General features: G+C 48.1%; 1 protein-coding gene across 1 annotated transcript in view; it reads right to left on the bottom strand.

Moving 5' to 3' along the window:
* Positions 1 to 15,160, bottom strand: part of Tamm41 (TAM41 mitochondrial translocator assembly and maintenance homolog) — a 32,732-nt gene that overhangs the window by 4,809 nt on the left and 12,763 nt on the right. Inside the window, exons 4-7 of the mRNA XM_057774795.1 lie at positions 14,656 to 14,806; positions 7,196 to 7,341; positions 3,420 to 3,585; positions 2,107 to 2,169 (exon numbers count right to left, since the gene is read on the bottom strand). Of these exons, the coding sequence (XP_057630778.1) occupies positions 2,107 to 2,169; positions 3,420 to 3,585; positions 7,196 to 7,341; positions 14,656 to 14,806 (526 nt within the window). The remainder of the gene's footprint in view (positions 1 to 2,106; positions 2,170 to 3,419; positions 3,586 to 7,195; positions 7,342 to 14,655; positions 14,807 to 15,160) is intronic.

The following is a 15,160-nucleotide window of genomic DNA, read 5'->3' as shown; positions in this document are numbered from 1 at the left end:
CCAAATAACACCATTATCACAACTAAAAGCATTAGTGTTCCTTCCACAAAGTCCCCGCTCAAGAATCTGTAAGTCTCACTCAAGGTTTATCATGGGAAGGCACAGCCAGCAACAGGCACAGCACAAATCGAGAGCCTGATTCACCCAAGCAAGCAATAGCACCTCCATGTCAGCTTTGCCAAGACACACCAGCAGGAGTGCAGAATAAATGACTACTTAGTTAGAAATACAAGGCTACCCACTGAGTTGTAGGAGATCTTTTCAGCAGCTGACTTACTGTTTAGTGCTGCTGAAACCCGGCCAGATCTTTCCACAGACTCAGGAAGGCAATGCCATATCCTGGGAACAAATATTCCAATGGGCATGCACCAGGCTGTGAGACTCTAAGACGTGTGGCCACACCAGCTCAGGCAGTCTCACATCCAAGGAGCAGGTACAGGGTGAAAGATCACTTGTTTTGGGAGCCACTTCTGTCCCATTTCCATTGACATGCGTGTCTGTCTCCCTTTCCAGCTCAGGAGGCAAGATGGCCAAAGCCCACTTTCATATGCTGAGCAGCCAGCACAGGACAGACGCTTAACACATGGGTCTCTAACAAAGGTGACGATGCCAAGTGCTGGAAAGGGGGAGGAGGAAGGGTTCCCACACCCTACTCATCAACAGAGCCACTTTATTTGACAAAAGTGCTGTGGATAAAAGACGAAGGAGCAGGGGCCAGGACGACAACGCGGTGGGAAAGGGCTCGTATAGGATGTGACACCCAATACCCTACACACAGACAGACCTGCAGGCTCACAACTAAAGCTGAGAAAACCTCCCAGAGAGCAGAGGGAAAAGACCACGAGGCTAACACATGGGAGACAAAAGAAAAAGCAACCCCTGGCCTAGGAGCCCAGCATCTGGATAAAGGACTCTGAGGAAAAAGAGAACTGAGAAAACAAATGGGGAATGAGAGACTATTCTGGGTTTCCCCACTGAGAGAATGGCCAGGAGAAGAGATCAGAACAATCACACCACAGCATCACTAGCCTCCAGAGCCCCAGAGGAGGACCACAGCATCACTAGCCTCCAGAGCCCCAGAGGAGGAAGACCACACGCTTCCAGGGAGAACACACACTATGGATTAAGGAGCAGCGAGGCTTTGAACTTCAACAGTAGTCTGGAAAGTGAGAGAATAATTGCAGTAATTATTTCAAAATTCTGTCTCTCCCTCCTTTCTCTATTTTGCTCAGAGACAGGGTCTTGCTATGCAGACCTTGAACTGTGAGTTCCTGGGTGCTGGAATTATGGGTGGACACCACCAGAACCAGTGACCTCAAGGTCTGAAGGGAAATTATTTTTATTTTCTACCTGGCCTAAATGCTAACTATGTGTAAATATAGAGAAAAAAAGTTTCAAACACACTCTCCAAGTTCATTCTTTTCCAGGAGCCTGCTCATCAAAAGGAGTCTGTGCACGGAGAGAGTGAAAGGCACAGACCAAAGGGACCAGACAGAGACCCACAGGGCAGCCGAGGAGGAAGAGCACACCATGTGCCTCCCCTGAGCATCAAACCTTCAGTAGTGACTTAGCCCAAACTGCAAGTATGAGAGCAGTTCTGAGACAGGAGGGAGGACGCGAGTGGGTGCGCCTGACAGGAAGGAGGACATAGCTGGGTGGTCCAAGTACTGCCTTCAGATCACCCACGGGAGATGGCACCTAAAGCAGAAGGGCAGAGGACCGGCAGCATAAATCCACTGCTTCCCTCACAGTGTGTCGGTGAGGGGTGCTGGGGAGGGAGCTCCCTGCACGGTGGCTTTGGCAGTGCTGCTTCCCAGTATGACTTCGCTACAGAAATGTGAGGGCAAACCCCACACAGGAGCTGTCAGCGGGACTGAGGAGAGGCGCCTCAGACAGTGAGCCGGCAGATGTCCAGGTCACCCTGCAGTCACAGCTGTGTCTATGGCACTGCAGTGTCCAGGGGGATGGGGGTGAAGTGTGAGGCCTGCACCAGCACTACCAGTCACCAGGGGAGATGCATGCGCCTTCAGCCAACAGCGCTGAAGCCACTCTGGCCAGCGGGTACACAGCAGGTATACCACAGGCGCCTATTTCCAAAGCTCTTACCAGCAGTAAAGAGGCCTTTGGTGCTCTGCCTGATGCTTGAAGGTCTGACGATTGACGAGACCCCTGCAAACACAGAAACAGAAAGGATACCAAGAGAAGCCCAGCCAGACGGCTGCCATCGTAGCAGTCTTCAACAGAGCCTGTGGAGGAGCGACTGAGGAGGGTGTTCGACCAGCTGGGCACTGCAAAGCCAGCTGGGGTCAGGCCCGGCTGCGTGACCACTGGCAAAGGCTGTGGTGCAACTGGGACACCTTAAAACAAGAGGCACGCCAGGAGATCCTCAAAGGTCATCTTAGGAATTTAAAGCTGCTTGTGTCTTCTAGTTCTGCGTTCCATGATGCAGAAGAGTTAAAGAAAAGTTTCTTTTTTATCTAGGGGGAAAGTGTCCAGTGTAAAAGTAAATAAAGAGAATACGCTAAGACACAGGGTCCAAGTCTTCCATCGCCTCAGGACAGCAGCAACCCAGTGACGGCCTGTCCTGGCCACACAGGAGCGAGCACATGGACACACTTAAAAACCTGGTGCAGGCTCCTGAGAGAGGGAGAGAGGAGCCAGTCTTGGGTTAGCTGTGAGTCGCCCTCCAAATTCCTACTGTAAACCGCATTTCCAATCAATAAATATTTACTGAGGGAAAGTAGGAAAATGGACTCGTTTGAGACACGGGTCATTTTCAGTTTCATAATTACATCTTTCCTACTGTCCTTTGCTACCCTAGAGAGAAGTGGATCTCTTGAGAAAAGGGTGAGAGTTCTCTGTTGTTTTTAGAGACAGAGCCTCACCTTGCTACAGCCTAGGTTGGTCCTGAACTCACTGTGCAGTCTAAGTTGGTTATGAACTACTGGCAAATTTCCTGAGCGCTGAAATCACAGGTCAGCCCCACCACCCAGATCTGAATATTCTCATGAGCATTAGGGAGGTCCTGGTGTGAATGCAGAGAAACAGAGCCTGAGAGCCCTGGGGGTGGGGGTAGAGGGGGAGTGTGTGTGTGTGTGTGACAGAACCTGGTGCCAGTCAGAGAGAAGCTGCAGATGCCATCGGTCTCTTTCCTTCTCACACCACAGGGACAGACACATCTTTCAAACGACATCTACAAGTTACGTTCCTGAAACCTAAAGAATTGCACTTCAATCACTGAAGTGCTTTAGAGCCCAGGATCCTGAAAACCCCGAATTGTTCATGTTTTTCCTCTCCCCAAACACACACTCTCTCTCTTGATCTCCTTAGGCAAGGAGGAAGGAACAATGAATGCATCAGAAGGGCAGAGGCGGCTTTCCACAGCCAGCCCTTGCCTAACACCATCCTCGTGGACACACCTAGCCGCACCACATCGGCACAGTCGGGGTCTTGAGCCACTTGCAGTAAGGTCTCCTCCACATCCCTGTTTCTCCCAGGAGGATCCATGATGTGATTGATATGCTGCTGTAAGGTTCTGGGCAATGTCATTAGCTGGGTGAACTGTCCTTCTGGGCTTTTATCTATCTGGGAAAAAGAGAGAGAGAGAGATGACGTCTTTGCAAATGCTCTGAAGTCTAGACACTGTCAGACACATGGCTTCTATTTAAAAATCCCACAAACAAGAGTCTCATGCTATACAGGACTCCCATGCACACATTTGTAATTAAATAAGGTTTTCCTTCCTCTAACATAAGTACCACCCGTCCCCAGGTGGTATAAGAAACTGAGTATTTACATGGTCAGGATTACAGGTCCTTTAAAAAGGACAGCCCTGGTTTTAGAATATCCCACTTCTTTGTGAGAAAAGAAGCCTCTTAAACATCTTTTAAAAAATTATTTTATTTTATGCACTGGTGTTTTGATTGCACATATGTCTGTGTGCCACGTGTGCGCCTAGTTCCCGAAGAGCCCAGAACTGGGTGCCAGATCCCTCAAAATCAGAGTTACAGACAGATTTGAGCCACCACGGAGGTGCTGGGAATTAAATCCAGGTTCTCTGCAAGAATAGCTCTTAACCATGAAGCCACCTCTCCAGCTCCAAGATAAACCTCTTTGGAGGATCAGTTTCTGATTTGAAGTTTACCATGTTTGACTTGTCTTAAACCAGTAGCTAAGGGAGGTGGTCTGCAGCTAACAAGTCCAGATCAAACGCAGGGCTCAGCGTTTCCTCCTCACTCTGAATGCTGTGAGGGGTCGTGAGTATGAGACAATGGGATCTGAATTCGTGCCCCTGCTCTGGGCCCGTCTCCCCAATGCTGTACTTCACAAATGACTGCAGGGATACACTGACGACAAAGGCCTGCCTCCCTCTGAACCCTCCAGAACACAGAAGGTAAGTGGTTAACTTAGTTGTCATGACTTGTTACAAGTGACTGAGCACCCTGGTTCTGTTCTAATGTAGTCTAAATACATTAAGCTGTTTTAGGACAAAGACAGATATAAAACTATGTATTGCCTGGGGACCGGAGAATCAAAAGTTAGCCCCACTGCTGAGACCAGACCAGTTCCCTAATACAGTGTATTTTGTCTCATAGAATTAAAAACAAACAACATGAAAGCTACACGTGAGCGCAGCTGCCTGCTCCACGCAGAAGCAGCACCACCTCCTCAGCAGCACCTCCACAACCGCTTAGATTTTAGCACCGAGGAAAAGAACGACTTCAGGGGCAGCCTGGTAACCTGAGCTCCAACCCCAGGATCCATGTCAAGGCAGGAGAGAATCAATTCCACAGTCATGTGGGGCCACACTCACATCGCCATCCTGGACTACACAGTGAGTTCCAGGCCAGCTAGGACCCAGTGAGACCCTGTCCCAAACAACAGCATCAAACAAAAAAGATGAAGGCATTCATCTGACTTGCTGTTTGTGTAGGTTGGTCAGAGGTAAAGACCTGGCGTATTCCCTGAGTTGGAAGAACCCTGAGGCCCTTCAGCTCCTAGCAGCCTCACAGAGCCAGAGCCCTCGGGTGCAGAAGCACCTGACCTGAGATTGGCACTAGGAGTGCCATGAGCAAACTCCACGGAGGGACGCCAGAGCTGCCACTGGAGAAGACTGGGCGGAGGCTGTCACTCTTTCCCCTTGGCCAAAGCAGTGAGAAAAAGTAAAATCACACTTCTGGAAGGAGAGACGGGTGCTATCTGTACACAAAGAAAATGTGGGGTATGTGGCCGTTTTGTGTTCCTTGATTAATCTACAGTGCTCAGCTACTTGGTCAAACACCAGCCCGGATGTTGAGAAGGCATATTTAAGATTCAATTAACATTTAGATCAGGTGAATATAAATACAGCTGATCACCCTCCATCATAGTGGGGCAGGTTCCTCTGTCAGCTGAAGGCTACAAGAGAAATGCCCAAGGTCCCTTAGAACAGGTAGTCTGCCTCTAGACTCAAGGCTGCGGCGCCAACTCTTCCCTGGGTCTCCAGCCCACTTAGTCTGCCCTACTGATCGGAAATCTGCTGCCCCCCAGATTCATGAACTAATAAGCTGGTCTCTTTCCTACCCCACCCCCATCACCCTAACAGTGCCATCTCTCTAGAAGGCCCCAGGAAAGAAAAAGTGTTGATGGCCTCTGTCACGTCCCCAGGAAGTCTGGCCTTTACAAGAACTAAATGAATCCTAGTGGGTTACAGCGCATGATTGAAAACCCGAGCAAACAGAAATCCCGATGGCTCTGAGCACCAGGTGTGGTGATTATCTGAGGGGCGCTCAGGAGAGTCCTGGCTGTGACTGACAGGGACAAATGGACTGTTCTCCATTCCTGCTGGGAAGGAGGATAAGAATCAGTTCACAGTTACTTTCAAAGAAACGAGTTAAACCTTGGAGTTTGCCTCAGGGATGGACTCCTGTTTACAACCCTCCTGATGAGACATTTGAAGGAAGCCAGATACCTGGATATTCTGTATGTTACATCTGTCTACAACACCAAAGGCAGAATGTCCCTCCCTTCTTTTTCTTTAAAAAAAATTACATTTCATTATTTATGGGTCTGGGCAAACATGCCACATTGGGTGCGCAGGGGCCAGAGATAACTGGTGGAGTCAGGAAGAGATCTTTACTCTCCGAGCCATCTTGCCAGCCCAGTCAATTAATGTCACCTGGTAAGCAACATGGTGACAGAATAGTCACAAATGGTCTAATGAATTCACACACAGCTCTCAAAAGACCTGGCTCTACCTTAACTCCTGGGCGTGACCTAGAGGGTCTAAGGGAGTACCCACAGGAGCTCTGGCTCAGCTGTCCTACTGCACCACTGTCCCTAACAGCCAGGAGACAGAACCAGGTTTGTTGTTCACAGAACAATGGATGGAGAGAGTATCGCTGCAGGGCTGGGGTGCAGACCCAGCATGCAGCAAGCCCCGGGTTCAAGCTCTAGCCCTCTATAAACGGGGCACGGTGGCACATGCCTGAATTCTGACACTCAGGAGAATTGGGAACTTAGGGCCATCCTTGGTTACATAGGGAGTTGAAGTAAACAGCATGGGCTACCACTGACTGTCCAAAATAATTCAAAAGAAAACGTGGCACAGATATACAATGGAACTATAAAGAAAAATGAAACCATGGTAACTGCAGGAAAATGGACAGGGCTGGACATAAGGGAAATAAGGCAGCCTCACTAGACAAGAGGAAGAGGAAGTAGGGAGGGCAACGGAACACATTCAATCAAAAGCAGAATGGTGACAAAAGAGAAGAGGCCAGAGTGGGCCAGGGCACTCAGAGGGTTGAGGTGTGAAGAGAACAAGTCTAAGGACGGACATGCATGAAAATATCAATGAACACGTTCCTTTCGTTAGCGTAAACAAATTAGTAACAGGAAAAAAATATAGTTCTTGCTACCAGCCTCGTGAACTGGCCTGTAACTCTGGCTTCTTGGGGGGCTAAGGTAGAAGACTGCCAGCTTCAAGGCTTCCAGATGGTGGAGTGAGTTCAAAACCACCCAGAACGACTTGGAAAGACCCTGCCTCAAGAAGTCCCAACAAGGCTGGATGTGGTTCAGTGGTAGACTACTTGTCTAGGATGTGTGAGGCACAGGTTCAGTCACTACCATCCCAGGAAACATCAGTAAACAATGGACGAATAAGCGAATCCTAGCTCTTCCTCTGGTAGTGTAGCTGTCAGGGCGCACAGCTCACCTCTAGTCGGCCTTGCTGCATTTTGTACACCACCTGGGGGTCCTCCTGTAATATGTTCCCGTAGAGCTCTCGGAAATGGGCTACGTTGGGCTTCACGATGTTCAAGACTTTTGCTTTTTCCTCGCCAATCACCATGCGAAAGTCACCTAGTCAAAAGAACCAGAAAAGTCAATCTTCAAGAAGAATTCCCGTCCTGATCCACGAACAACTGGGGCTCACTGGACAGCATGGCAGGATCCCTCAGCAGAACACCTTTTTAAAAATGGCCATCACGGTACACAAGGAATTTGAGAGTTTGGGGGAAAAGAGCGTCTGAAGTCACAGAGTCCTGGATATCAGCTGCCGCCCAGTGATCCTCTCACATGAGGTCACCGGCCTGGCCATCAAAGCTTGTTTTTCCACTAAGGAAACCTTTGCGCTGGCAAACATGGAAACCCCGCCTGTGGCCAGTTGTGGACTTTAGGTTCCCAGCACCCAAGAGACAGTTCATAACCTGTAGCTCCAGATCTGGCGGATCTGACACCATCTCTGGCCTCTGAGAGCACTGCATGAACACAGAAGACACACATGCAGGCAAAACAACTCCTTCACAGAAAACAAATCTTTAAAAATTTTAAGTGGAAAGAAATGAAGGATGCAATATTTGCAACAGGATGAATTTTGGGCAAAAAATTTACTCTGAAGGAGAAAGAGCAACTTCTACTTTCTTTACTTTTGACTTTTTGAGTCAAGGCCTCAATAAGCCCAGGCTGGCCTAGAACTTGTTATGTAGCCCGAGTTGGCCTTCAACTCTTGACCCTCCTGGTCTGCTGGGAGTTCTAGGCACATGCCACCAGACCCACTGCCACAGCTTTTGAAGCTAACGAGAAGTGACTCCTCTGCCACTGAGGATGATCGGGCAGCCCTAGAGGGAAGGCCAGTAAAACGGACCATCTGGTGGGGTGGGGGTATGCCCTCAGGGGTAGTGCACATTCCTGGTTGGCACAAGGCTCTGGGCTACATCCTGGTGCTTCCAGGACAGAGCAGTAGGGCTTCCAGGTGAAGTGCCGTGACAGGGATGCGCTGAAGCCCATGTGGGGCAGACAGACGCCACATTTGCTAAGGAGGCTCCTCGGGAGTAGGATGGGAGAGAACCTGTCACTCAAAATGTCACTTCTGGGGTTAATGAGAGCACTGTGACAATTATATCAGAACCTATATTTACCTTTGCCAATTCCTTTTCTTGGGGGAAGAAGGATTCTAGAGGCTATAGCCTGCACAGGGGAATTTCCTTGAGTAAACTGTTAGCTTGTTGGGAAAAAGTAAAAGTGCAAAACGATCTGCAATAGACAGAGTGCGGTGTGACCCCCTACCAGGCTCATGTTGGGGTGTAGTCTCTACTGTGAGGAAAAAGGATTGAAACTATCTGAGCATGGCTTTTGGGTCTTCATGGTGGAGTCTCCAGGACTGTATACCGGTGGCCTCATAATAGATACTATTGGTAGGGAAAGGACAGTGGGTAGACAGAGTCCTTAGTCTAAGTCACAACTACTGGTTACTTTTGCCTTCTTAAACAGGACCAATGTGATTTCAGTACAATGAATATTTGGGTGCTACCAAGTATCAGAAGCCACACTGGGCTCTGAAGAGACACACAGACTCTACTCCATGCAGCAAGCAACATGCACAGGTTTCAGTGCAGGTTGTGTCTGTGTGCTGTGTCTAAGGACTGCAGCTCAAACTGGATCTGCCATGGCAAAAATAAAACGCCCACTTTTCAAAGTTTCTGAGCTCACACGCCAGACAATTCATCCATTTAAGGTACACGAAGCAAATGTTTTTAATATGTCTAGGCATAATGAAACCATCACAACAAACACCCCACAAAAACCCCATGCCATTAATGACCACCCACCATCTCCTCTCACCCCTACGCAAGCCTCAGGCAGAGGCTGACTGTCTCCACAGCTTTCCCTTACAAACTAACCAGCTCAGACCAGCCTGGGACTCATGATCCCCCTGTCTTGGCCTGTCAATTTCTGGGGTTCCATTTGTGCCCCTCCATTCCTGGCTCCTCCTACCTTTAGGAACAAACCCAGGATTTATGCACGCTAGGCAACTGATATCCTACTGAGCTGCATTCTCAGTCCTACTGACCTACATGGAACCACTGCCTGTGGTCTTACACAAACCTCAGCAAATGTTTCATGATACAAGTTGTCCGTATCATGCATGGGCCAGTCCTTAATGCCTGTTTATGGTGCTAACTCTATTGTGAAGACGTACCAATTTTATCTACCCATTTTAGTCGATGGATGTCGGGGGTTATCTCAACTTTTAGACTATTCATTATGAAGCATGTTGTGACATTCAGAGAAATTTTCAGCTAAGCGTGTTTTTATTTATCTTGAGTTACACACTTGGGAGTAGACTCGGGGTTCTGTTAACATACTCAGTATTCTGGAGAAGTGCATTCTGTACCATTTTACACTTCTATTGGCAACCAGGAAGATGCCCGTTTCCACTCATTAGCACTCATTCTTGCCTCCTTTTTCTTCCTGACCCCCCTTCTCTTTCTTGAGACGGGGTTTCTCTGTGTAACAGCCTTGGCTGTCCTGAACTTGCTCTGTAGGCTCTGTAGACCAGGCTGACCTTGAACTCACAGAGATCTGCCTGCCTCTGCCTCTCAGTGCTGGGGTTAAAGGCATGTGCCACCACTGCCTGATTTTAAACTGTGTAGCCCAGGCTGGCCTTGAACTTGTGATCCTCCTGTCTCCTGCCTCCTTCAGCAAATCCTACTGGCATGTGCCCCCACAACCCACAACTGGCAGCCTCCTTTCAATTGCACTGTCTTAAGGTCGAAGGCAGTGCCTGGCTCTGCTGATCCCTCATGGTGATGGCTGACCACCCGTGGGCCTGCTGGAACTTCACACTTCTTCCTCAAGGACATGCCCATTCCGAGACTTGGCCTGCTTTTAATTTGGATTATTTTTTGCTGGAATTTTAAAGACACTGGTCTGCTCTCAAAAAGGTGATTTTTGAAACAACGTCCAATTTCATTTGTCTTTTCACCTCTTGGGATGATACTATTATTTACAGTGCATTAAATTTCTTAATATGGTTCCTTTCTTTGTGACAAACTCTCACCACATATCTTGGTTGGCCTGGAACTCACTCTGTAGACCAGGCTGATCTCAAACTCTAAGGGACCCCACCTGCTTCTGCCTCCTGAGTGCTGGGATTAAGGGTATATTTTTGTTTGTTTTTCTTCTTTGCTATTTCAGTTCTTGGTGTAATCTCAGAAACCATTTCCTGGCCGGGCGATGGTGGAGCACGCCTTTAATCCCAGCACTTGGGAGGCAGAGGCAGAGGCAGGCGGATCTCTGTGAGTTCGAGACCAGCCTGGTCTACAGAGCTAGTTCCAGGACAGGCTCCAAAGCCACAGAGAAATCCTGTCTCGAAAACCAAAAAAAAAAAAAAAAAACCAAACAAACCATTTCCTAATCCCAAATTTAAGAGTTTTACAGTTTTACCTTGTACATTAATTTTTAGGTCAAAGATCCAGTTTGAATTAATTTTGTATACGGTGTGACTTAGGGACCCAATTTCATTCTTCTATAAGTGGACACAGGTTTTTTTATTTTTTTTATTTTATTTATTTATTTATTTTGGTTTTTCGAGACAGGGTTTCTCTGTGGTTTTGGAGCCTGTCCTGGAACTAGCTCTTGTAGACCAGGCTGGTCTCGAACTCACAGAGATCCGCCTGCCTCTGCCTCCTGAGTGCTGGGATTAAAGACGTGTGCCACCACCGCCCGGCGACACAGGTTTATTTTAACAGAAATAACTAAAGCAGTGTTTCAGGAGGTGGCCCAAACGCCACTCTGGAAGGTTTTCCTCAGCTGCAGAAAAGACACTACCCTGGCTGACATGAGAAACGAGCAGGGAATGCTGAGGGGCTGCCGACAGGCATGTTTCCCCTTCATACTTCAGACAAACGCAACACAGCTGAGCACAGCAGGAACAAAGACCCAGGCTCCTCTACAGTTCAGGCCAACTTGCCACAAAATGGCTTCTGTCCATCCTCAGACACTGACTGAGCACCTGGTGTGCTGGCAGACACACAAGGGTCCAGCATCTGCAGAGTGGGCACGAAACCTGGGTTCAGATCCCACGGTGTGGGTATATGCGCACGCGCACACACACACACACGCACACACACGACAAAAAGGCTGTTTTTTTGTTTTTTGTTTTTAATCTCATCCTAGTAGTTGGAATGAAGGCTGAAGATAAAAAATTAAGACCCACGCCCAGGTCTGATAAGAAAGTGAAACAGAACAAAAGTAGGGGAGATGCTGGGGGTGCTGGCACAGGTGAGAGACCTGTACCCAGGCTGGGGGTGCTGGGCAACCAGGGTAAGAGAATTCAGGGAAGAGGAAAGGCAGGGTGAGTCACCAGTCAGATGCAGAAGAAGCCAGATCAGAATGCCTCACTGATAAAAGGTATCAAGCCACATGACTAACATAGACAAGAATTATGGGTTTAATTTAAGTTGTAAGAGCTAGTTAATAATAAGCCTGAGCTAATAGGTCAAACAGTTTATAACTGTTTTATTATTACTGAATTGGCTGTGGGACCAGGCAAACCAGAAACTCCATTTATGAAACTAGTCATTTTAATATTTTAAGCATACATAAGAAAGTTCAAGGTGATCCCGCCATTCCTGAGAACTCTTCTGTCACTTCTCAGAACAACTTAAGGCCAGGCGGCTCTCTCTACCTACTCCTTCCTTACCTGCCATTTACATGAATGTTGCCAGCAAAGTGGTCATCAGTTTTACATAAAACGTACAAGCTTATTACAATTCCTGCCAATACTGGCAGAACTTGCCCTTGCCAGTAAGTACTGGCAGAAACCTGTGCAGCCACAGACAGGTCGTCCCCTGCCCCCACCCCCCACTTCCTGAAAAACATTAAATTTCACAGCTTTCAACTTGGAAGACCATAAAATAGAGTAATATAAATGCTGGAACAATCTGAAATCTTGGGAGATTTGGGTATTTGCCCAGAGGATAGAATCTGAGCAACTCAAGAACACTGGGTTCTCAAAATGAGCCCTGAAGAGCCAGGAGGAAGTGGAACCTTTCACCACACTGCCCGAGGGATCCATGGTGAGGTTTTCATGGACAGCTGGATCCTTTACTTCCAGAAGAAAAACCAGCTGCAGGTTCAAGGCAGTTTGAATATTCACTCAAGAAAATGGTTGTTCAAGGATGATGGTACCCACCTGTAATCCCAGGAGGTAGAGGCAGGTGGTGCAAAAGTTAAAGGTCATCCTCAGCTGCAAAGCAAGTTCAAGGCCAGCTGGTGTTACAGGAGACCTTGTCTCAAAACAATACACACACACACACACACACACACACACACACACACACACACACACACACACACACATTTGAAGGGCAGTGGAGACGCACGCTTTTAATCACAGCACTCGGGAGGCAGAAGCAGGCAGATCTCTGTGAGTTTGAGGCCAGCCTGGTCTACAAGAGCTAGTTCCAGGACAGGCACCAAAAGAGAAATTTTGTCTTGGGGAAAAAAAAAAAACCCAAAAAACAAAACCCATCTATCTATCTATCTATCTATCTATCTATCTATCTATCTATCTATCTATCTATCTATCTATCTATCTATCTTTTTAAAAGTCAGAACCTGGGGTTTAATTCAGTGTTAAGAGTATGTTGTTCAGCATGCAGGAGGCCCTAAGCTCTATTCCCAGGGGCAAAGAAAACAAAAAAAGAAAAAAGAAAAAAGCAGCCCATAGATAGATGAAATTTGCTATATAATTTGATAAATTCAGTCAAGTTTCAACATTTATATATAACTACTCCCAGAATCCACCCAGCATGATGGTGACACTGATTTTATGGGAACAAATGAGTGATTGCAATGTTGTGGGCCAAAGACAGGAGCCCTGCATCAGATACAGTCAGCCAGGCACAGAGGACTTTGGCCCTTTTTCTTCCCAGCAGTTTGGACAAGGAAACTGTGCTAACCAGAGGCTGTCTCCCACTCAGCGCTCCAGGCCCCTGCATGTGGTGTACGACCAGACCACTCTGCCTCTGCACGCTCACGGGGTGTGTGGGGGTGGGGGTGGGTGGGAGGGGTGGGATACTGCCAGGTAAAGTGAGAGGCAGCCAAGGCAGAACCGAGCCCATTTCCTTTCTCTCCAGCTGCAATTACAGTTGTGCTGTGATGGACGAGGTTTCAGAAGAGGATTGGAGACGAGGCCTCCGGAGCCCCTCAAGGCATTAATTACATTTCCACGAAACCTTATCTGCTGGGGCTTCAGAGAATGAGTGCACCACTGCTGTGCAGGCAGGGTTCCTTAAATACCAGGAAACAGGGTATTTATTTAAGAGAGTCATTTTCAAGTCTTTTTTTCTTTTTGTGGTTCTGGGGATTGAACCCAGGCCTTGCTTGTGTGAATCAAGCACTCTGCCTCCGGCTATACTCTTGGCCCTCACGAAAATAATAAATAAGTAAATAAATAAATACATTTTTAATTTATGTACTGTGTGTGTGTGTGTGTGTGTGTGTGTGTGTAGAAAGAGAGAGAGAGAGACAAGGGAACAACTCACCAGAATTGGTTCTCTCTTCCCACCATGTAGATCTTATATTAGCAAGCTCCGTGGCAGACGCCCTTACCCACTGAGTCATCCACTGGCCACAAAGCCCTTTTTGAAAGCATCAGTTTGTCAATAAGAACTGTGTATGCACGCGGTGCTGGGATGGAACCCGAGCAGAGCACATGCTGGGGCCTCTCTATTGTTCCTGTAAAGGAAAGCTTGCACGGAAGCTTGCTGTGCTCAATAGCTAGGGTGAGGCTCAGGGGCTCTGCTCTCTGCTACCCTCTTGCCTTCTTGGGGGGGTGCAGGGAAGCTTTGCCAAGACTGAGGGACACAGCTGGTTGAAAAAAAAGGAAGTGAGCATGTAGACAAATAACACAAATAAATCAACGAGCAGAAAGAAAAGCCCTTAGTTCACGTCCGGGAAGAAGAGGACTGGAGGACCTGCCACCCTGTCCCTGGCACAGTGAAGAGCAGTGTGAAGGGTGTGTGAAGTCGGGGATGGCGTGAGAAGCAGCAGGTTCTGTGCCCACGCTTCATGCATACAAACCGCGCACGAGGCAGAGAGCACGGCCGGCATGAAGACAATCTCCTACTCTTGGCAAACAGACTGGGATGTGTGGCCTCAAGGGGACATGGTAGTGGGACATAGTTCCAAATAGCGGGTGGGGTGGGACTGTACGGTGAACACCAGAGACAGAGGTTCTCAAACTGGGACCTCTGGAGGGGCACCAGTCATCCACAAATTGGCTGGAAATACATGTGCTTGGGCCACACCCCAAATATATTAACAGCTGTCTGGGGATGGAGCTGGTACCATAAACTCTCCAAAGGTCTGGGCATGCACTGCACAAACCTGAGTAGGAGAGCCCAGCAATCTCTATGAAGAGGTCTTCCTCGGAGAAGCTTTCTGGGAGCATGAGGCAGGCGGTGGTCACCGCACTCTTCAGGTTCTTATCCAGGGCCGATCTAAGAACCACATTCTCATTCATCGATACAATCTTCACCTGGAAAAGGCAGACCTTTGAGAGGCAGCACTGCAGAGGCGGGTGTTGCTCAAACGCTGACTGCCCCCTCTGTGGGCCACTGAAAAGCTAAGAACACAAGCTAGAGACACGAAGCCATCATGACTCTAACAAGAAATCACCGAACCTCCTGGCAAATGACAAAGTCAGAGAAATTGTGACAAAGAAAAGATCATGATTTCAAGAAAAACAAAAGTTAATATTCTTACTAAAATTAGTTTTTATGTTCATGAGTGTTTTGCCTGCATGTAAGTATGCGCAGCATGTGCATGCAGAGGCCAGAACAGGGCATCACATGCCCTGGAGCTGGAGTTACAGGTGGTTGTGAGGCCCCAA

The sequence above is a fragment of the Chionomys nivalis genome, chromosome 1 (assembly GCF_950005125.1).
Source record: "Chionomys nivalis chromosome 1, mChiNiv1.1, whole genome shotgun sequence".
NCBI classification, from domain to species: domain Eukaryota; kingdom Metazoa; phylum Chordata; class Mammalia; order Rodentia; family Cricetidae; genus Chionomys; species Chionomys nivalis.
This window is presented reverse-complemented; position numbering and strand designations above follow the sequence as displayed.